Here is a 23086-nt window from a genome sequence, read left to right as displayed (position 1 = left end):
GGATTGTATGTTAGATAGTAATATTAAATCCTGCTTTCAATCATTGTGTTTGTGTTAGAGAGTGTTCTAAGTTCCTATGATACTCTGAAGAATGTAGGAGAAAAGGGTCACGACATCTGCAATTTCCTCTCAAGTAGATTCCTCTCAATATCATTCTTGATGAAACACCCACGCTCACACCCACACCCACACACACCCCTACAGAGAGAAGAGAAAGAAAGCAAATGTGATAAAACTTTAACTGATAAAGAGTATAGGGAAGTTCATCATATTTACACTATTCTCACAACTTTTGAGTTGGAAATTTTTTCAAAATTATAAGTTGAAAATAAACATCCCCATTCACTTTTCACCTAGTATTTTAATAGCCATTTATTGTCATTGCCTAGGCCCATTAATTTACTAGTGGTTGGTGACTTTCTGATTCTAGCATCTTCTTCATAATAAATGAAGCTCCTAATAAAGTTTCTATGATTATTCTATAAGGAGCTTTCCCTTATCGCAACCATTTGGTAATCATAAAATATTGTTCATAAAGGAGGGAGCGGGGTGATACACGCTTGATTCTTTTTTTAAATTACATTTCTTTAAATAAATTTATTTATTTTTGGCTGTGTTGGGTCTTCGTTGCTGTGTGCGGGCTTTCTCTAGTTGTGGCAAGCAGGGACTATTCTACTTTGTGGTGCGCGGGCTTCTCATTGCGGTGGCTTCTCGTTGTGGAGCATGGGCTCTAGGCACACAGGCTTCAGCAGTTGTGGTACGTGGGCTCAGTAGTTGTGGCTCACGGGCTCTAGAGTGCAGGCTCAGTAGTTGTGGCACATGGGCTTAATTGCTCCATGGCATGTGGGATCTTCCCGGACCAGGACTCGAACCCACGTCCCCTGCATTGGCAGGTGGATTCTTAACCACTGAGTCACGAGGGAAGCCCTACACGCTTGATTCTTTTCACGAATTTTCAGAATAACAAAACTATATCCTGGCCACCTCCGATAGTGACCACTGAGGGTTTTTTTTAGTAACACTATAGACTCATGGCTTTGTTTTATATTTGGTATATCTCAACTGATTGTAGTCATTCTTTATTAAATTGTTCCATCTTAAGCCAGTGGGAACCTTTTTAAGTTTTCTCCTGTGTGGTAGGCTCCTTGCTTTCTGGTATAAGCTGTTCCAGGCTCATCTTGCACATTTCTTGTTCCACACTGGACTCAGCTATTTGCCAAAGGAGTCGTGGTTTCTTATACAGACAGATAGCATTTTGAGGAATTTTAACACTAGAGCGCTCACTGCTCCTGAGTTGTGAGTGACTCTAGGCATTTTTGGTGGTTCAGTCTAGGGAAAAGTTTAAAAAATAAGTACATACAGGGCTTCCCTGGTGGCACAGTGGTTGAGAGTCTGCCTGCCGATGCAGGGGACACGGGTTCGTGCCCCAGTCCGGGAAGATCCCACATGCCGTGGAGTGGCTGGGCCCGTGAGCCATGGCCGCTGAGCCTGCGCATCCGGAGCCTGTGCTCCGCAACAGGAGAGGCCACAACAGTGAGAGGCCCACGTACCACAAAAAAATAATAATAATAAGTATATACAATATTCCCATTCCTAACTGTTCTTGGATAGGGAGATAAAATCTGTACTGTATTGTTTGTGTGTATATGTGCATATATGTGCATTTGTGTGTGCGTGGTTAAAGCTAGTGTGAGGAAGCTTCCAGGCCTGTAAGTGTTGAGTATCTCTCAGGCCTAGACTCTCATGGCTTCTTTCTTCTTCTCTAGGTCTGCATGCTCCAGGACAGGAGCCTGGCCAGGAGGGAGACACAAGAGGAAGAATGGCTGCAGGATTGCTGACAACCTGGTCACAGGTATGTGGGAAGTTACTGTTTCCAAAAAAGCATTGCTGTTCCTAAAGGATACATCTCTTGCCCATGACCCACAGCTTCACAGCCCAAGCAGGCTGGCCTCAGGCTTCCCCAGTTCTCTGGGCTTCTCAGAATGGGAGATAGAGGATGTCTTAGGAAAGGCCTCAACATTTGTTAATTTTTTTTTTCAGATAATCCTCCAGGGTGAGTATTAGTTCCATATTCTGCTGGGTGCCATGAAGGAAAATAAAGACTTTTTTCACTAGGAAAGACATTCATTCATTTTCTAAGTATTTTTCTCATTCTGCAGTATGCTCAGTCTTGATCTTCAATAAGACTGGCCGATTCCTCACAACCTAGTTGTGGAAATATCAGTTCCACTGTGTTAGAAAAGCTGCTAAGTTGCTGGATGATATGGTCCAGGGAGTGAGGACAAAAGTGGAAAGTTCCAAGAATTGAGCCTTGGGTCAAATAATGAAAGACCTCTGAAGCATGTCTGAGCTTCCTACACATTGGGTCTCCTTCCCAAGTCCTGTCAGCCTTACTCACCATCTTTCTGGTTCAGAGTTAGAGATGGTCCTTGGCTGAACCTGTGTACGTGTGATGTTTTAGGACTTGGTGACCTTCGAGGAAGTGGCAGTGGACTTTTCACAGGAGGAGTGGGCACTGCTGGACCCTGCTCAGAAAATCCTGTACAGAGACGTGATGCTGGAGAACTTTAGGAACCTGGCCTCAGTGGGTAAAGTTGACCTCATTCCTTCGTATTCATTTGTTCATACACGTAATAGTTCTTTATCACATATCTGTTCCAGAAACTGTGAAAAGAATGGCAGTACATGGTAAACACAGAATGGATGGTTCCTGCCCTTGTGGGGCAGTCTTGTGGCTTCCCATGAAAATGCACTGATTGTATTTTCTCGATCCTTAAAAAATTTAGGTAATTTGCAGATCTTGGGCTTGGAATTCAAGGGTCAGGTCATGTGGAACAAGGAATGTGCATGTCTGTTTTGGGGCCCTGTGAAATAGTTATATAATCTGATTGTTTTGCTGCTCCTAAAGCTACACTTGCCTATCTTCAGAATCCTTTAAAACCAACGTATTGGAATCAATTTTGTGGAAAGATTTCTTGTTTCCTTCACAGTCTCCCCACATGTGTCTTTCCCCATGAGCAGGGTATCATCTCTGCAAACACAGTCTGATCACTGAGGTGGAGCAGGAAGAGCTCAGGCCAGAGCAGAGAGGAATTCTCCAGGGTGCTTATAGAGGTGAGCCCCAGGCAGAAAGGGGTCATTGTATGGAATAGCCACAGCCTGCGAGGGGTGATACAGTTGGAAATGTCAGTCATTGTGGGAAAGAAAGCAGAGGCCATTACATGAGCTTTCCTTCTTTCACCATCTCTCCATTCATTCATACTTCCATTTGGTCTCAAAGAAAAAACTATTTTAATTACTCTTTCAATTTCACATTTCCTTGAATACTTTTTGTTCAGTTCTCCCCACTTGCTTTCCAGATAATACCTTCTCTTATTGTCTCAAGCCTCCAGAATCCTTAGTAAAATACCTCTCATTTCCATTGCTTGTCCCTATCATTGGCATCTTTTTCCAGAGCCAAGTTCCTAAATAATTTCTCTGGTCACTGGTTTCATCTTCTCTTTCACATTTTCCTCCTATATTTAGTGTTATTATTTGCAAACAAATCCATAGGGTGCCTGCCTCCTTTTTCTTTCATCCCTACTTTTTCTCCCAATAATTATAAAAAATTTCCCCATTCACTTTCAGACCGGGATACTCAACTTAAATCAAAAGACGCAATTCTTACATACAATGTTCCTGGGGAAAAAACTTCCAGTGGCATAAAAATGGTGAGATTCACTAGAAATGATTCCTGGTTTTTTAGAATGGGAGAACTCTGTGAATTTCAAGGAATTAAAACAGCAGCAGCACCCAAACAAGGGGAGACACTTGAGGCAAGTGGAATTCACTCATCAGAAAGCTGCTTCAGGAAAGCCTTTATGAATCCCATAAAATTGGAGAAATCTCCAAACCTACCTCAACACTTGCTGCCTTGCAGAGAATATCAAAAAGTAAACATTTACTTAAATGTGATTCAGTTATTAAGTATTTAATAAATAATTCATTCATTCTTCACACATGACTAGAAAAACTATATTTAGGATGCCCTTTGATGGGAATGAATACCATGGGGTCTTGGGAAGAGTATTCAGCTATTTCAACTTGAAAGAATAGCGCAAAAGGTATACACACACCCTGAAAATGGTAAAAATGTTAGTCATAATAATATGCTTCATATATATGGCAGAATCCACATGGGAGTGAGTTCCTCTGTGATGAAAGTGAGAAAGCCTTTAGTCACCACTTATTCCTTATTCTGTAGGCAGCAACTCACCCTGGTGAGAAACCAATGGAATTTAATCATTGTGGAAAATTCTTCAGAAAGAACTGTCACCTTATTTGTTCAAGATATTGCAAGAGAGAGAAATGCTACAAATATAAAGAATATGGGCAAGACTCTGGCCATCCCTCAACTCTTAGGAGTCATGTGAGTACTCACACTGGAGAGAAAATTACTGAATTTAATGGTAGTGAAAAAATTTTCAATCAAGAATCATCCCTTAGGAAACACTTAACTCTCACAGGAGAGAAATCTTCTGAGTGTAATCAACATCTTATGTCCTTCAACTTACACTCTTCCTTTTCAGTACATGAACAAATACCTACTGGAGAGAAACTCTGTGAATGCAGTGACTATGGAAAAAGATCTTCCCTTAGTTTGCACAAAAAAATGTGTACTGTGGAGGAAAGCTCAAAATGTAATGAACATGGGAAAGTTTTCACTGGCCCCTTGTCCCTTCAGATATGTGTGAGACCTCACACTGGAGAGAAACGTTATGAATGTAGCAATTGTGGGAAAGCCTTTGTTTTTCAGTCTTCCCTTAAGAAACATGTGAGATCACACACTGGAGAGAAACCTTATGAGTGTAATCATTGCGGAAAATCCTTCAGCCAGAGCTCTCATCTTAATGTGCACAAAAGAACTCACACTGGAGAGAAACCCTACGACTGTAAGGAATGTGGCAAGGCTTTCACTGTTCCTTCATCCCTTCAGAAACATATGAGAACCCACACTGGAGAGAAACCCTATGAATGCAGTGACTGTGGGAAATCCTTTATTGATCAGTCATCCCTTAAGAAACATACACGATCTCACACTGGAGAGAAACCTTATGAGTGTAATCAATGTGGAAAATCCTTCAGCACAGGCTCTTATCTTATTGTGCACAGGAGAACTCACACTGGAGAGAAAACCTATGAGTGTAAAGAATGTGGGAAGGCCTTTAGGAATTCCTCTTGCCTAAGGGTACATATGAGAACTCACACAGGAGAGAAGCCCTATAAATGTATTCAGTGTGGAAAAGCATTCAGCACCAGCACTAACCTTATAATGCACAAACGAATACATACTGGGCAGAAACTATATGAATGAAATGACTACAGGCTAGCCTTAAGGGGTCCTTCACATCTCACTCATTTTAGAACTCACTCTGGAGAGAAACCCTGTTGTGACCAATTTAGAAAGCCTTCAGGCACAACTCTTAAGTCACGTTATACTGGGACCAACCTTATAAACGTTATGGGTCTGTGATTGTATTTATCAGTGAGTGTTTAATCTTTAAAGTGTGACAATTCATTAATTGATGAGTATTAAAGATTATACAGCACTCTAAATTCCCCTTTATCTACATCACAAAAGTTTTGACATATAATGTCTTTATTGTAATTAAGTACTAAATATTGTCCATTTCTCATCAAGATGTCTTGGACCAAACTATAGGTTATTTAGAAATATATATTTTAATGTGCAGACTCTGTGCGTATTTTAGTTATCTTTTAGTTATAGATTTCTAAATTAATTGCATTATGCACAGAATGCATGGTCTTCGTGATACAGATTCTATAAGACATAGATTCAAACAGAAAATTATTAGAGACTTGCTACATGGCCTAATGTGTGAGACACAAGAAGTTGCTGTCCCAATATCCATTCCTCCCCTCCTTCTTTCAAGTAACAAAACTACAACTGTATTCAAATTAGCAGCGTGGATAGTTCTTAAAGATTCATCTCCCAGCTTTCCTTGCAGCTGTGACTTCCTATGAGCCCACAGCCCTGGCCAATGAGAAAGGAGGCAGAGAGGTCACTGCTTATGGGTTCTAAAGAATTCCATGGGAATGGAAGCATCGCATCTGGCGTTTTCACTTTACCATTTGCCCTTTGTTTTATCTCTTCTTTTTTCCTAGAGAATAGACCAATAGGATGACAGTCATACACTACTGATTATATAATAAGGACATATTATTTAGCTATGTATAAGCAACTATGGGTTGCTTATTTCTGGACTCCTTGTAACATGAAAAAAATAAACTAACTGGTTTAACACTCTTGTGGGAAGTCTGTTTCAGCGGATTTCAGTCTCAACTGATACATCTCATATGGTCAAGTTTTAAGAATCCTTCAAGTATAGTTGAAAACAATGTGTATTCTATAATTTATTGGGTATAACAGATTTTCAGTATATCTGATGGATAAATCTTATTGTGTTTTTAAAATCTGTATCATTACAAACCTTATCTCATGATCTCCCCTTTATTGAGAGAGGTATGTTAAAATGCCCCAGTATGACTGTGGGTGGTCAGATTGTTTTTTAAATTCTATCTTTTATTTTGAGGCAGTATAACTGGATGCATAAAAATGTAGTCATTTTATATGTTTCTGGTAAATTGTCCTTTCATTCTTATATAGTGTTTATCCTTTTCCCCCTAATAATGAATGTTCATTAATTCACTTGATATAAATGTGAGCTATTGACCTAGTGGATAACATTTAATGCCTACCGATTTTTAAGAACAACCAGAAACAACTTACCTTTCTTCATAACCATGTTAATTATGATGTTCCTTGCAACACCAAGAGAGATCTCCTCCATGACATCCCTTGTGGGAGACAAAGAGATCAGGAGTTCCCCACCAAAGATACCAGCAGCCCTCACCTATCTCTCTGTTGCTCCTTGCTTTGCTTCTGTAGTGATTTATTCCCCAACCTAGTGGGATATGAGGGATCTCATCCATAGAGGCTGGTGGCTCAATGTTTAATGAAAAAGGAAAAGGGGAAGGAACATTTTGTTCTTGCTCCCAAGAAACCTCAGAAGGTTTCTCAACTCAAATCAGTTTGTAAATCTCCTGGTCAGTGTGCTTGGGCTCTCTTGAGTGCCTCTGCCTATCAACATGTAAGAGCATCCTCCTGAAAACCAAATTGTTACAAAATAAGGATTCCCCCACCTTGGATACAGACTCTAGTCCCTCTGAGGTTGATAGGGACAGTCTAGAAAGGGAGGCCACTGCTCACAGCAGGGGTCACTCGGGACCACCAGGAGCTTAGCAGGTAAATATCTAAAGAAAAATAAAGAAATAAAGAAAAAACAGGGAAACACGAGAGACCAAAAGAAAAAAATTAAGTATAAAGGTTGGGGCTTTACGAAGCTACAAGCAATCCCCCCACCCCCTACCAAAAGAAAGGGGAAACTTTAAATCTTACGTGCCAAGTAGTTTTGAGGTCTAGCAAACGTAATGCTGTCTTCGATTGCTTACTGATTTAACAACAACAATGAAAAACCCCCAGATGCAGGGGACAGCATTAGAGTTTAGCACTGTGTCCTGCCTTGTGGGATTGACCGGAGGAGGTAGACTACTTCATGGATCGGCAGGATTATCGATATGGGAAAATCACTGTTAGGGCTCTAGGAACGAGGGGAGAGGCACGTAGAAGACCTTTTGATGTGCTTGCTTGGGGTGGGTCCCTGCCCGCAGCCACGCCCTTCTGGCGCCAGTATTCAGCGATCTAAATACGCACAAGACGTATCCCACCTCCAACCCCTCCTCAGAAACAGACCGCGCCCCCCACCAGCAGCCCCACCTAAGGACTGGTTCCAGCCTCAGCCTTGTCTTTGGGGCTCATTCTGTCCCCAGCCCCCGCACCTAGCCCACCCGGAACCCATCTGTACCCACGCCAGAGAAAACTAGAATTTCTCCACCTGAAGGGATGGAACGTGGCCTTCGACGCCATCGCGGAAACCCCGCCTCTTCCGACCCCGCTCGAGCCGGAAGCGGAAGTGTTGAACTTCATTCGTCGCAGTCTCTTCCGCTGCGGGCCGGGTGTTTCTTGAGCCGTTTCCGGTTGGTTGTGGTTCGGCTCAATCCGGAGTCCGGTAGGCCGGCGCGTAGGAGAGGGAAGCAAGTGGAAGGCGGAATTAGAACGAGTTTGTCCCGGGCCGCCCTGGGGTCTGCTTAGAGAGGCCTACGCCGCTCACTTCCGCCGCGGCCTCGGGGCCTCCCGGAACGGCCAGGTCCAGAGGCCGCCCCGGCGAAATATCCTAAGGGCGCTTCCGCGGGGTCGTTTAGGTTTCATCCTGTGCACCCCTCTTCAAAAGCCTCCAGAGCAGCCTTCGTGATTTTTCTTCGAGAGGTAAAGAATTTCCGCCTTTAGGGTCCGTTGACTCCAACCCCGTGTCCTCGAGTCCTCACGCACCCGGCACATGTCGGTGAGCAGTGGGGGAAAGGGTCTCCCTTTACTTTTCTATGCAAAAAAAGAAGTTTCGTTTGAGAATTTGGTGTTATCTTTGCGCGTTCTTTATTTTTGGCGCATTACATTCAGGTAGAAATGTACTTTCATGGATGTCTATGGGGTGCGTTTTTTTGTATAGAAATATAAGTTTATATAGGCCACAACTCTTTCTACAAAAGAGAAACAAGGATGCTCCCTTATCTCTTCATCTGAACTTCCTAAACCTGTACCTCCCCACAAAACTTCAAAACATGGGATTCCAAGAAAAACGGATGGAGCCTCTTTTGCCCTATATCTAGGATAGTTGAACTCCTGATTAACAGGATGTTTGGTCTAAGTACTGTTTACCCACATTTTTCGTTTGAAAAGTCGTAAACCTAAATAAAATGTGAAGCTTCGGTACAATTAATGTCCGTTGAAGTAGAGTCACCCATTTTGGGCATTTTGCATGTTTGCTCTCTTTCTGTAGATGAATACGTTTTTTGGTGAGCTATTCGAGGGAGTAAGCTGAAAATAAATTACAGCCATGTATTAATACTTGACCTTTAAATACTTGGTAATGCATCTCCTAAAGATAAGGACATTGTGCTAATTAAACCACAGTACTATTATTTACCCCAAGAAAATTTAAAGTAATAATGTCACCTTCTATCTACTCTGTGAAAACTAAAATCCTCCACATTGTTCTGAAATACACTTCTGAGTGTCTTTGGATCTGAGATGCAGTCAGGGTTTATATACGGCAATTTTTTTGTGTCTTTTAGTCTCCTTTAACCTAGAGCGTTGGCTGTTATTTCTCCATTATATTGATTTTTTGAAAAGTAACACGTTTTAAAAAGTCACACGCTTTGAAGTTTTTTAAAGTTGAGATATAATTGACATATATTAGTTGCAAGTGTACAACATAATGATTCAATGTTTCTATATCTATTCCGAATTAAGTCTAGTTAACATCCATCGCCACCCATAGTTACAGATTTGTGTGTCTGTGTGATGAGAACTTTGAAGATCTGCTCTCTAAGCAACTTTCAAATATACAATACAATATCATTACCCATAGTCACCATATTGTATATTGCATGTACTCAGGGCTTATTTATTTTATAACTAGAAGTTAGTACCTTTTGACCACCTTTACCCATTTATCCCATCCCACTCTCCCCTCCTCTGGCAACCATAGATCTGTCTATCCATGCATTCTAGTTTGTTTTTTTAAGGTTCTACATATAAGTGAGGTCATATGATTATATGGTATTTGTCTTTCTCTGTCTGACTTCATTTAGCATAGCGACCTCAAGGTCCATCCATGTTGTTGCAAACAGCAAGATTTCCTTCTTTTTTTATCCCATTGTGTGTGTGTGTTGGGTATGTATATGTGTGTGTGCATGCAAACACACTATGTTTTCTTTCTTTATTCATAGATTGACACTTAGGTTGCTTCCATGTCTTGGCTATTGTAAATAACATTGCAGTGAACATGGAGATACATATATCTTTTGAGTTAGTGTCTTTGTTTTCTTCACATAAATACCCAGAAGTGATATTGCTGTGTCATATCATAGTTCTATTTTTAATTTTTTGAGGAACCTCCATACTGTTTTCCCTAGTGGCAGCCCCAATTTACATTCCCACCAGCAGTGCACAAGGGTTCCCTTTTCTCCACATCCTCACGAACACTTGTTATTTGTTGTCTTTTTGATAATAACCATTCTGAGAGATGTGCTGTCTCGTTGCATTGATTTGCATTTCCCTTAATAGTAATGTTGAGCACCTTTTCACATACCTTTTGGCCATCTATATCTCTTCTTTGAAAAAAACATCTATTCAGATCCTCTGCCCATTTTTAAATTGCATTATTTGTCTTTTCCTGTTGAGTTGTATGAGTTCATATATTTTGGATATTAACCCCTTAGTAGATACATGATTTGCAAAATTTTCTCCCATTCTGTAGATTCTTTTCATTTTGTTGATGGTTTCCTTTGCCGTGCAGGAAGTTTTTTACTTTCACATAGTTCCACTTGTTTATTTTTGCTTTTGGTGCCTTTGTTTTTGCTTTTGCTATTTTTGCCTTTGTTGTCAAATACAAAAAATCATCTCCAAGACCAATGCCAAGGGGCTTACTGCTTATGTTCTGTTCTAGGAGTTTTATGGTTTTAGGTCTTACATTCAAGTTTTTAATCCATTTTGAGTTAATTTTTGTGTATGGTGTAAGAGAGTAGTCCAGTTTCATTCCTTTGCATGTGGCTGTCCAGTTTTCCCAACATTACATGTTGAAGAGACCGTCCCTTTTCCATCATATATTCTTGGCTTTTTTGTCATAAATTAATTGTATTTGTGTGGTTTTGAATTTCTGGACTCTGTATTCTGTTCCATTAATCTCTGTGTCTGTTTCTGTTCCAGTACCATACTATTTTGATTACTATAGCATTATAATACAGTTTAAATTGGGCAGCATGATGCCTTAGCTTTGTTCTTTTTTCTCAAGATCACTTTGGCTATTCAGAGCCTTTTGTGGTTCCATACACATTTTAGGATTGTGTGTTCTATTTCTGTGAAAAACGCCATTGGAATTTTGGTAAGAATTGCATTGAATCTTTATATTGCTTTGGTACAGGGGACATTTTAACAATAATTCTTCCAATCCATGAGCCACAGAATATCTTTCCTTTTATTTCTGTCTTCTCCATTTCTTTCATCTACATCTCATACCTTTCAGTGTACAGGTCTTTCACGTCCTTGGTTAAATTTATTCCTAGGTGTTTTACTTTCTGATGCAATTGTAAATGGGATTGTTTTCTTAATTTCTCTTTCTAGTAGTTTGTTATTAGTGTATAGAAACCCAATTGATATTTTTATAAATTCTTGCTTCCTTTATTAGCATAATTTCTTGTTTTTTCAATTTAATTTAGTTTTTATTTTATATTGGAGTCTAGTTGACTTACAGTGTTCTGTTAGTTTCAGGTGTACAGCAAAGTGAATCAGTTATACATATATCCCCTCTTCTTTTAGATTCTTTTCTCATATAGGTTATTACATATTGAGTAGAGTTCCCTGTGCTCTACAGTAGGTCCTTGTTGATTATCTACTTTATATGTAGTACTGTGTATATGTTAATCCCAAACTCCTAATTTATCCCCCTGCCACGCAGTTGATTTCTGTATATTGATTTTGCATACTACAACTTTACTGAATTCACTTTTAGTTTTAACAGTTTTTTGGTGGAGCCTTTTGGGTTTTCTATATATAATATCATGTCGTCTGCAAAGAGTGACACTTTTACTTCTTCCTTTCTAATTTAGATGCCTTTTCTTTCTTTTTCTTGCCTAATTGCTCTGGCTGGACTTCCAATGCTATGTTGAATAAAAGTGGTGAGAATGGGTATCCCTGTCTTTTTCCTGACTTTAGAGAAGCTTTCAGCTTTACACTGTTGAATATGATGTTAGCTGTGGACTTGTGATATATGTCCTTATTATGGAGGAGCATTCCCTCCATACCTGCTTTGTTGAGTTTTTAATCATGAATGGATATTAAATTTTGTCAAATGCTTTTTTCTGCCTCTGTTGAGATTATGATATGATTTTTGTCCCTTTTTTAACCTTTTTTTAAACTTTTTAATTTTTTTTTTTTTGGTTGTACTGGGTCTTTGTTGTGGCAGGCAGGCTCCTTAGTTGCAGCACATGTACTCCTTAGTTGCTGCACGTGTGCTTCTTAGTTGCGGCTCACTGGCTCCTTAGTTGTGGCATGTGTGCTCCTTAGTTGCGGCCGGCGGGCTCCTTAGTTGTGGCATGCATGTGGGATCTAGTTCCCCGACCAGGGATCGAACCCATGTCCCCTGCATTGGAAGGTGGATTCTTAACCACTGTGCCACCAGGGAAGTCCCCAATTTTTGTCCTTCATTCTGTTAATGTGTATCATATTGATTGATTTGCAGATATGGAACCATCCTGCATCTCTGGATATATCCCACTTCATCGTGGTGTATGATCCTCTTAATGTATTATTGATTTGGGTTTGCTAATATTTTGAGGATTTTTGAATCTGTGTTCTTCAGGGATAGTGGCCTGTAATTTTCTTTTCTTGTAATGTTCTTGTCTGGTTATAGTATAAGGATAACACTGGTCTTATAAAGTGAGTTTGGAAGTACTCCCTCCTTCCTGTTTTTTGGGAAGATTTTGAGAAGGATTGATATTCATTCTCTTTAAATGTTTGGTGCAATTCACCAGTGAAGCCTTATGATCCTGGACTTCGGTTTGTTGGGAGGTTTTTTACTACGGATTGATCTCCTTACATGTAATCAGTCTGTTCAGATTTTCTGTCTCTTCATGATTCACTCTTGGTAGGTTGTATGTTTCTAGGAATTTATCCATTTCTTAGGTTGTCCAGTTTTTTGGTGTACAGTTGTTCACAGCAGTCTCTTATGATCCTTTGTATTTCTGTGGTATCAGTTGTAGTATCTTTTTCATATTTAATTTTGAGCCCTCTTTTTTTTTCTTGGTGAGTTAGCTAAAGGTTTGTCTTATTTTGTTTATCTTTTCAAACTTCTCAGTTTTATTGATGTTTTCTATTTTATTTTTATTCTCTATTTCTTTGAGTTCCATTCTGATCTTTATTATTTCATTCCTTCTACTACCTTTGGGCTTTGTTTGTCCTTCCTTTTCTAGTTTCTTGACGTGTAAAGTTAGCTTGTTTATTTGAGCATATTGATATTTCTGATTTTATTTTCATGGTGTGTTTAAATGTTTATTCTGTTTCTTGTATTTCTATCAACTGGTAATTGGATCCAGAACAACAGCTAGCACACACTGTCTGAAAAGGGACAGGGGACCTTCCCGGTGGTCCAGTGGTTAAGACTCTGCACTTCCAATGCAGGGGGCGCAGGTTCGATCCCTGGTAGGGGAACTAAGATCCCACATGCTGCAGGGCGTGGCCAAAAAACAAAAAAAGAAAAGAAAAGGGACAGATAGGAAGTACTTCATGCTTTCCAGGCCACAAGGTCTCGAATTACTCCATTCTACTTTTGTCATGGGGAAGTAGCCATAGATCTCAGTAAACAAGTGTATATGGCTGTTTCTCCATAAAACTTTATTCACAAAAAAAGGCCTGTGAGTCATAGTTTGTCACTTACTTTTTGGTCTGCAGGCTTCAAAAGATCATTTACAAAATATATCATAGATGATGTTGTATATCTTGTTGTATTTCATCAGGAAAACCTAGATTTATATCATTCTTCTGTTAGTGATGCTACATTTGATTACTTAAGGTAATGATCACCAGAGACCTGTATTTTAAAGGTAAACTACTTTTCTTCTTAAATAAGAAAGTAATATGTGGGGTAATATTTTGACACTCAGAATATCTTGTTTTCTAACAACCTTTATCAATTATTCTGGCATCTGATTTAGCACTACTAACTGATCCTCTGTGTATGTTGTTTCACGTTTGTAGAGGTGCGTCTTCAGGACTAGATTTTAAAGTTGGGTTTCTAGGTCAAAGGGCCAAAACACGGTTAATTTTTCTGGGTATATAAATCCCTTCCATAAATCTTGTGCCATTTGGTAGTTTCCAAATCAACATTAAAATAGGATTAAAATTATTCTGGAGAAACATAAGGAACACATTTTAGTTTTGACTTCAAGGCACTTGTTTTCAAAAATGATATCCAGGGAATTCCCTGGTGGTCCAACGGTTAGGACTCCGTGCTTCCACTGCTGGGGGCCTGGGTTCAATCCCTGGTCAAGGAAACCAAGATCCCACAAGCTGCGAGATGAGGGGAAAAAAAAGTCGATATCCAGTTCACTTTCTTCCTAAGAGTACTCAAATACGTTTTCAGAAGTACAGTGTTTTGATTCGTATTGTGCACATGCATTTTATATGATTCCTATTTCATTTTGTGTTGTAATTTTTTGTTTGTTTTACTTCAATTTGTGCATATCTATGCTGTAACATTTGTGTGGGGATTGGCAATTCTGACAGTCCCCCTAATGAGCTAGGCTGTCTTCGAGAAATAGGGAAACAGTCGAGATCGAAATAAGGATAGTATTGCTTCTATGGGGTTTACAGTTTATTTAGGAAGACGTTTTAAGTGATTGTTGGCAAGTTTGTTATCTGGACATAATAATGGCTTAATATGAGGGGAGAAGATATATTGGGAGGTGTTAATATTTAAGTTGAGAATGAAAGCATGGATATGACTTAGCTAATCAGGTTGTTGAGCTAAGGTGAGGAGGTGTAGAATGAATGAGAACATTTCAGATGAAGGGAACTTGATGAACAAAATTCCAGAGAAGTTGCGAATTCAGTGTATTTCCTAAGGTGAGGAAAGAGGGTTGTCTGAAGCAGAGCAGAACCAGAGAGTGTTGGGAGGTATATTGGAGAGTGGGGGATAGGGCCAAGGGAATTACTTACTCTGAATTATATTCTAAGGCCATGGGAAACTTAGGAAATATTTTAATCAAAGGAGTAATTTGAAGGGCCTCCCTGGTGGCGCAGTGATTGAGAGTCCGCCTGCCGATGCAGGGGATGCGGGTTCGTGCCCCGGTCTGGGAGGATCCCATATGCCGCGGAGCGGCTGGGCCCGTGAGCCATGGCCGCTGGGCCTGCGCATCCGGAGCCTGTGCTCCGCAATGGGAGAGGCCACAACAGTGAGAGGCCCGCATACCGCAAAAAGAAAAAAAAAAAAAAAGGAGTAATTTGAATCTACTTACAACTCCTAGTTTGAGAATGGTCTTCAGAAAGTGTGAGAGTGAATGCATGGAGTCAACCTAGAAGCTTATGATAAATAAGCTTTAAAACACGATGGTGGTAAATTACAATTGGATTATTATTATGGAAAAGGAAATAAATGATTTGAGAGTTTTATAGAAGGTAAAATTGAGAATTTTAATTACTTGATGAAGTTATTCCTTCATCTGTTGATTTACTAGAGGATATATTATAGTCAGTGCTTGAATGATTAAGACATAGTGAAGAAAACTGAATTCCTCACATTTGTTCACAGACTTGCAGATATAGTTTCCTAAAGACTAAATGGTAATGTTAACCTTTAACACGTTATGTATAAAATTAAAATGGGGAGGAGATAGAAATGAATCGTTAGTTTATATAAATAAACATATGCATTATATAAATGCATACATATAATAAGCAAAGAGAAAACGTGCAAAACTACTACCATTCTTGTTTCTCTAATTGGTCTTGAGGTTGTGGTTGACATCCATGGGTTACTTCTTCAACAATCAGTTTCACATTTCCCTTGCCCTCAATGAGATCCTCACCTGGTCTGGCTTATGTACCTGGTGGAGTGACCCAAATGTTCATTCCCAGGCACACAACAGTAGTGTTAGCTGGGTCATCCATGGAGAAGGGAAGTCCATATTGTTGAGCCCACAGATAGGCTTTATCCCCTTTAGCATGGCCATTTGGTTCATGGGCCCATTGAGGAAACACTGTTTTGTCTGGGAAAAGTAATTGACATCTATGGACTGCATCATTTTGTCCACCTGATTATTAATAGTCTTATTTGTAGTGGATTGCTCTTGGTGGACATTCATATAGGGCACAAATAACTTTACAGTTTATGTGCATTCAGAGACATCCTTTCACATACCTTTTCCCAGACTACTTTTCTTGTCATCAACCTTCCAATCTTGTTCCATTCACATCTTTGACTCTCCAGTCAAATGATTGACAACTGTTTGTGAAGCGATGTGTATCCATACATATGGCTGTTTTTCACTCCAGACCTAGCGACAGCCAAATATACTGCTTGAATTTCTGCCACTGGGAAGATTTTTAATTACTGCTGCCTTTCAGGGTCATCCCTTCAGTAAGGATATAGAGCTTCAGCTCTAAACTTCCAGGTGTAACTAGCTTACTATGCAGACCCATCTATAAACCAGGTTTTGTCTCAGCCAGCTGGGTGTAAGGAATACCACAGGAAGCCATAGACATGGACTGAGGAAGAGGAGGTAGTGCAACTGTACTTAGGTGTTGAAAGAGCCTTGGCAGCCTATCATACAATTTACTTGCACTCACTGGAACTGCCTGAGCTTAATTCCTTAGGAGCTCCTAGGAGTTTACATGTTCACCAAACTCTTTAGATACACATTTGCAGAGTTGGGCTTATTTTGTATGTAAGCTGTTTTCTCCTACTTTATGTTGCATACTGTCCTGTCCCCTTGGATTTTGCACTAGTTGTGTGTCCAGAGGCAAGGGCAGGTAATTGTGGTGGGTCTCGAGAATGAGCATGCCTTCCAAGGCATCTGCTCTAAGTGAGATTATCACACATTTGTCAAGCAGAGGAAGGCTAGTATCTTCAGAAACCTAAGAGCAAGCTACTTCCCTGATAAGGGAGGCTCAGAGTGTCTTGGGGGGTTCAGTATTGTGAGTGTCATCAGGGTCCCCGTAGATGTCCCCATTTCAAGTTTCCTGTCTCATTCTTCCCTGATCAGTGCCTCATTTTCACATGAAAAAGCATGTGAGACTGACTTTAAGTATGGTTGAATACTTGAACTCTGCATTTGATTTTTAGCAATATCTTCCCCATGTGACCACATGAAATGAGTTTTTAACCTGTCATGGAATCTCTCTGGTTTCAGACTTTGACTTGAGATAGTAGATCTGAGCTTGTCAGTGTCTGGGCAACTACACTCAAAAGAATCCCATCTCTCACCATAACCATTATAATCACTATTATTGTTGTACCGTTAAGTGTAGCATTCACCTGGTCTCCCAAGGCAAGAGCTGTACCATAATCATCATAGGTGATTGCTTGACAGTTGTAATTCTGTGAATGTCTTTCCCATTGGCAAGGCTTTTAGCTCTATGCTTGAGTCCAAAGGTTTGACCAAACATATCCCAAAATGTCATCTTTACTACTTTGTCTCCAGGGATCACCTATCTTCACTATCATGTATAAGTCTGCATGAAATGAAGAGACAGAAATCATACTTTGATTTCAACAGGAGAAGTATAGTATAAAATTGTAAAGAGAATTCTGTCATATATCCTAGAGTTCATGGAGAGTACCTAAGGAAGGCCAAACTTACAGTGGGGCCCTCTCCCCAAGATTGATTTCAGACCTTGATAGAGAAGGTACCATTGAATGTGAGGAAATTTGCTAGGTTGCCAGGGCCAGAACTAGTTAACAGTCACTGGGCAAGGGTGAAGCTCCCCTCTGGTATGCAGGCAAGCCATGACCGGTATGTAGATGTGGAGAAGGAATTGGGGTGCCACTGCCAGTGCAGGACCTAGAGCACTAAGTGTCCATATAAGGAGGCTGTGGGAAACAAGTGACGGGTGTGCAGATAAGCCGACGCTGGTGTGAGTGCTTGAAAGAAGATGGTGTTCCTCCCACCCTTACATTCTTAGAGTAATCAAATACATTTATGAAAACAGATATATGTTGTATTATGAACAGTTATTTAGGTATAATCTAGGTGTACTTGAAGAGTGATGTGAAGGAGCTCCACTCTGTCAGTCACCAGTCAGGGGCTGCCTCTGGTGTGCCAGACACCGTGCCACTCTTTGCACTGGCAGACACTGGCATCCAAAACAGATACAGTGCTACTAATGATATGCCAAAAAAAGAAACTCTCCCCAAAAAAGCTGATCCTTATGTCAGACAACGTTGTCAAGAAGCATTACTACAGATACAGAGGTCATGATAAACAAATCTGTTTCTCCAAAAATATAAAAAATCAAATGTGTATCCACTCAATAATATTGTTGCAAATATATAAAGCATTACTTGAAAGAAGTGGAAGAAGAAATAAACAATTGCAAAATTCTAGTGGGAGATTTTAATGTATTTTGCCCATAGTTTCACTAAACAGTACACGAAAAATCAGGACCCACATTTGAAAATGCTGTATTAATTGCCTAATATACATATATAGCATAATGTATCTAGTAACAGTGAAATCAGAAAGTGCTTGTCTGAGCGCAAGAAGTAAGGAATGGATGGAAAGGGACAAGAAGGTTTTCCAGGGAAATAAATGTGTTCTGTTTCTTGTTTAGGCTGGTGATTATACAAGTACATGCAATTATCAAAATTCATCCACTAAATACTTAAGATCTGTGTATTTCATTAGACATTAATTATATCCAACTACAAAATAACAGAAAAATAAAACATTTTAGCAGGTACCGCCTCACTAAACTTACTCAGCCTCAGGACTCCTGGTTTGAGACCCCTAGTAGTAAGTACAGTTATAAGGGAGTTTAGACACATGATTTTTTTTGACCTCATGTATGTATGGGTTTTAGTCTTCTCTACTGAAGAGTAAGGAATGTGGGGACAGTGAGGATGAATATGGTTCATAGGTAATGAACTGTGGAACTTTCATTGTCATCATTCATATACCATTTTGTAGACCAGCATTTGGCCTGGTGGTCTGTGTTTGATATATTAAAGGTTATTGATATTTAACAAAAAGAAGTTAACTTTTAAATACAGAACGTTAAAAGACAAGAAGCATGAAGAAAGTCTGTGGAAGAAGTAAATAAACATAAAAGCAGATTTTTCAGTTCCATAAAAAAGGAACTGAAAAATAATATGAAAAGGTGATTATCTGAAAAGATTCACAAAATAGACAAATGTTGGGCTAAGTGTGACAGGGCCTTGCTCCTTGTCCAAGGCAAGGAGAGAGTACAGACCTGTTTGATTTGAGTGTTTCCAAATGGAGACCCATGGAAGCTTCCCAGTACTTTCATGTATTCTGAATTCTTTTGTAAAAAGTTTGATAAATTTTTTTCTAATCTTTTTGGACCAAGTGTGGAAGACCTAATGATTTCCCCTTTCTTTCTTTATCTGGCCCAGGAACTAACAATATATGTGGGGGGGGGGGTGCGTGCGTGTGTAGGATATCCTTTATATTTTTTACCTGCTTGATTGTTTTCCCATGTTACTAATGAATTGATATATCAATTATTAGTTTATTGTCTATCTTCCCTAATAAGAATGGTGGATATTTAATGCCTAGAATATTTTCTGTATATGTTACTGCTCTCAACTGATTGCCTAGCACAAGGTCATTGAAAGAAAGGAATAATCCAGTGATAAGAACTAAAGGAGGCCTAGGGCTTCAAACTTCTCCAACATCCATGAAGAGAAGCTCAAGGATGTTGACCGAATAGAATGTTTTATTTTTTCCCTTCATAAGCCCAGCAGCAGCCTACACCAGTGCTTTTCCAATATAAATATAATGTATAGATCACGTATATAATGAAAATGTTTTCAGTACCCACAATAAACAAAAATGAAGATTATTTATATGAATATATTTTATTTTATCCCATATATATTAAAATATTACTTAAACACTTAGTCAATTTAAAATTTGAGATATTTTACATTTTTTTCATTTGAAGGGTTTTAAATTTACTGGACACTAAATTTTTATCATATATACTTAATTTCTGCTTAGAGCATACATAATTTACAGTTGAAAGAGTAGATTTCAGTATTCAAGTTGTTCCAAACATATAGGTAAGCTGTAAGCTCCTAATGAGATATCTGGTACATAATGTCCTCAATGAATAATAATTGATGTTACTGATATTCTTGTTGTAGAGCATACTCTTTTAGTAACTATGTTATCTACATAGAAACAGCTAATTTATGATGTGTGTGAGATAACTAATATTTGTTGATTAATGATTGATATGAAGCAGGACTCCAGATAACCCGATCTCCAGGGGCATGGAGATGTCCCTGTCCACTTGTATTCATAAGCTATCTGACATGATCTTGACATCAGAGAAAGGAATTTTAAGGCAAATTTCACCATCATTGCAACATGACAGCTATATGTCCCATAAGAAGTCCTTGTTAATGTCCTTTTTCAGAGACTCTACTTTAGGATCTGCCAGTCTTTTGGTCTAGGCCTGAGCAGTCATGCATCTGGTTCATCTAGGAATTGCTGAAGGGAGCCAGATAATGCTGTTCTCTAACTCGGCTTTCTGGTGTACGCATTTAGGTAGAGTTGCTGCAAACCTTATTCATGTATTTTATTGCCTTGACAAATGAAGAGTCACATTACTCAGGTCCTAAGGTTCCTTCCCTGTAAAATGAACCCATTACTCTTTTCCTGATGGGCAACATGGCTCACCATCCCCTTTTCTGGCTCCAGGTGAGATAGGACTACTCTGGCATTTCACAGCAGTGGTGTGTATATATGTGAGATTTCTTGAGTGTGCAAGGATAATTGGGAATTTTGAGCTAGAGTTGAATGACTTCCAGTAGGTGACTGTGGGAATTATGATCATCTCTGGGTACTCATGCCTTCTTTCTTTTCTCCTAGGTGTTCTAAGGACCCTTTTGCCTTCCTGAGGAAAAGATAGAGGCAGAAAGGATAATGGCTGAGTGTTTGAGAAGTTGTTCTGAGGTAAGAAGCAAGTCTATCCTTCTAAAAAATGAGCTACTGTATCCACCAGATGGACACATTCTGTTTTGGTAGACCTGTGTCCAGAGCTTCTTAAAGAAATAAAGCCACTGCAGGACTCAGTCCCTGATGAATTCCCTCCCTAAGTGGAAGCTCATACTGGTGACACATTACCCTGAATAATCTCAGTATTTCAGTAATGACCTCCTAATCTTGCCTCTCGTGATGGTGACTGCATATTTTTTGTTTTGCTTGGTGCTCTTACACAGTAAGGAAGATGACTGTGCATTTCTCAAAGAATGTATTCATTCATCAGCGTTTACAAGTGCTTCCAGTTGGCTTAGGACTATGCCACAGGAGAGAAACAAAACACTTTAAGGCTCATTCTATTGAGATAAGTTCATGTATTACATGTTCCATTAGAGCTGTAGCTGAAGGATATCAATCATGAGTGAGTGTAGATAGAAGAGAACCTAGGACCATTGTGTCCTGGGAGAGATGATGAGAGACCTTGAATCATAGGTCACCCGTCTCCAGTCCCTACCATTGGTGGAGGGCTTACTTTGCTGAAGCTAGTATGTGTGTGATGGTTTAGGACTCAGTGACCTTCGCTGATGTAGCTGTGGACTTCACCCAGGAAGAATGGACTTTACTGGACCCCATTCAGAGAAAGCTATACAGAGATGTGATGCTGGAGAACTACAAGAACCTGACCACAGCAGGTAAGGCTGCCAGCATTCCTGTAGTGTCTTAGGGAACAGATATATGTGATGCACTTACTGTGTTGCAGCATGGGTGATGTTACATATGAATATAATGGAAACTAACAGACACTGGTCTTCACATGAATAAGTTTTAATTCGGTTGTCATCTGAAAATGTGCTTCTAGGACTAGCATTATCACCATTGCTGTTAGAAATGTGCATTCTCAGACTCCATCTTTCACCTACTGAATGAAACTGCGGCATTGGGACCCAGTCATCTGTGTTGTGACAGACCCTGGGCTTGGTTCTCATGGACACCAAAGTTTGACACTCATTGGTATATTGGTTTCTCCATGTGAATGAACATCTTTTTTTGCACTTACTTTGTTTCCCGTATCAAAAAAAGTCTTAAGCTTTGTAATTGTTTATATCAATCTGAATGTGGGCTTCAGGGGCCAGAGAGAAACAGTCTTTGTGGAGAACAGAAGGAGGTGAATTTCCTGTTTTATCTCTTCTGAAATAGTTTTACCACAGTTTTAGACGTATAGGAGCTGATTCACTGGACAGTTTCTTCTGTTTTTCTGGAGCTTCTTTCATTAATCTTTCCTCATAAACAGGGTATCAATCATTGAAACCCACTCTGATCTCTTGGTCAGAACAAGAAGATGATTTGAGGACAGTGGAAAGAAGAGGAGTCCCCCAAGGTGAGTGATTCCTGATCAATGAAAATTTCAGTGTCTTTGGAATAATAATGAGGAAACTTGTAAAGATGTGCTTTCTCACAGAAGGCTGAGGCCACTGGTCTCTGATGTTTCAGGATATATTCAAGTTGTCATACTTACGTACTTCACATTTACTCACAGTTTCTTATGAGCTCACAAAATGGCTTGTTCTTTCTTTTTTTAATATAATTTTATTGAAGTACAGTTGATTTACAATGTTATGTTAGTTTCAGGTGTATAGCAAACTGATTCAGTTTTATATATATATATATTTTTTTCAGATTCTTTTCTCATATAGGTTATTACAGAGTACTTAGTAGAGTTCCCTGTGCTATACATTAGTTCGTTGTTATCTATCTTATATATAGTAATGTGTGTATGTTAATCCCAAGCTCCTTATTTATCCCACCCTCCCACATTTCCCCTTTGGTAAACATAAGTTTGTTTTTGATATCTTTAAGTCTGTTTCTGTTTTGTAACTGAGTTCATTTGTATTGTTTTTTTAAATCAGATTCTACATATGAGTGTTATCATATGATATTTGTCTTTCTCTGTCTGACTTACTTCACTTAATATGATAATCTCTGGGTTCATCCATGTAACTGCAAATGACATTATTTCATTCTTTTTTACAGCTGAGTAATATGCTGTTGTACATATGTACCACATCTTTATCCAAAATGGCTTGTTCTGTTTCTCTTTTTTTTTTTTTTTTTTGGTGGTACGTGAGCCTCTCACTGCTGTGGCCTCTCCCGTTGCGGAATACAGGTTCCGGATGCGTAGGCTCAGCGG

The 23086-nt window shown here is 39.4% G+C and overlaps 1 protein-coding gene across 14 annotated transcripts in view; it reads left to right on the top strand.

Annotated features, from left to right (window-relative positions):
- The window catches only part of LOC308616097 (zinc finger protein 177-like), a 58371-nt gene extending 36107 nt beyond the window's left edge, over positions 1-22264 (top strand). For 10 of the 14 annotated variants that reach the window (XM_081232189.1, XM_081232188.1, XM_081232193.1 and 7 more), the window contains 5 exons: positions 1767-1852; positions 2462-2588; positions 3022-3114; positions 3628-3710; positions 4244-6270. In XM_081232189.1, coding sequence (XP_081088315.1) covers positions 1767-1852; positions 2462-2588; positions 3022-3114; positions 3628-3710; positions 4244-5353 — 1499 coding nt within the window. In that variant the 3' untranslated portion in view covers positions 5354-6270. The other 4 variants (XM_081232184.1, XM_081232182.1, XM_081232183.1 and 1 more) reach the window with 4 other exon arrangements.
- The last annotated feature ends 822 nt before the right edge of the window (positions 22265-23086 follow it).

The sequence above is a fragment of the Mesoplodon bidens genome (genome assembly GCF_964165515.1).
Source record: "Mesoplodon bidens genome assembly, chromosome: 4".
Lineage (NCBI taxonomy): Eukaryota > Metazoa > Chordata > Mammalia > Artiodactyla > Ziphiidae > Mesoplodon > Mesoplodon bidens.
The sequence above is the reverse complement of the archived record's forward strand: the minus strand, read 5'-3'. Positions and strand labels throughout refer to the sequence as shown.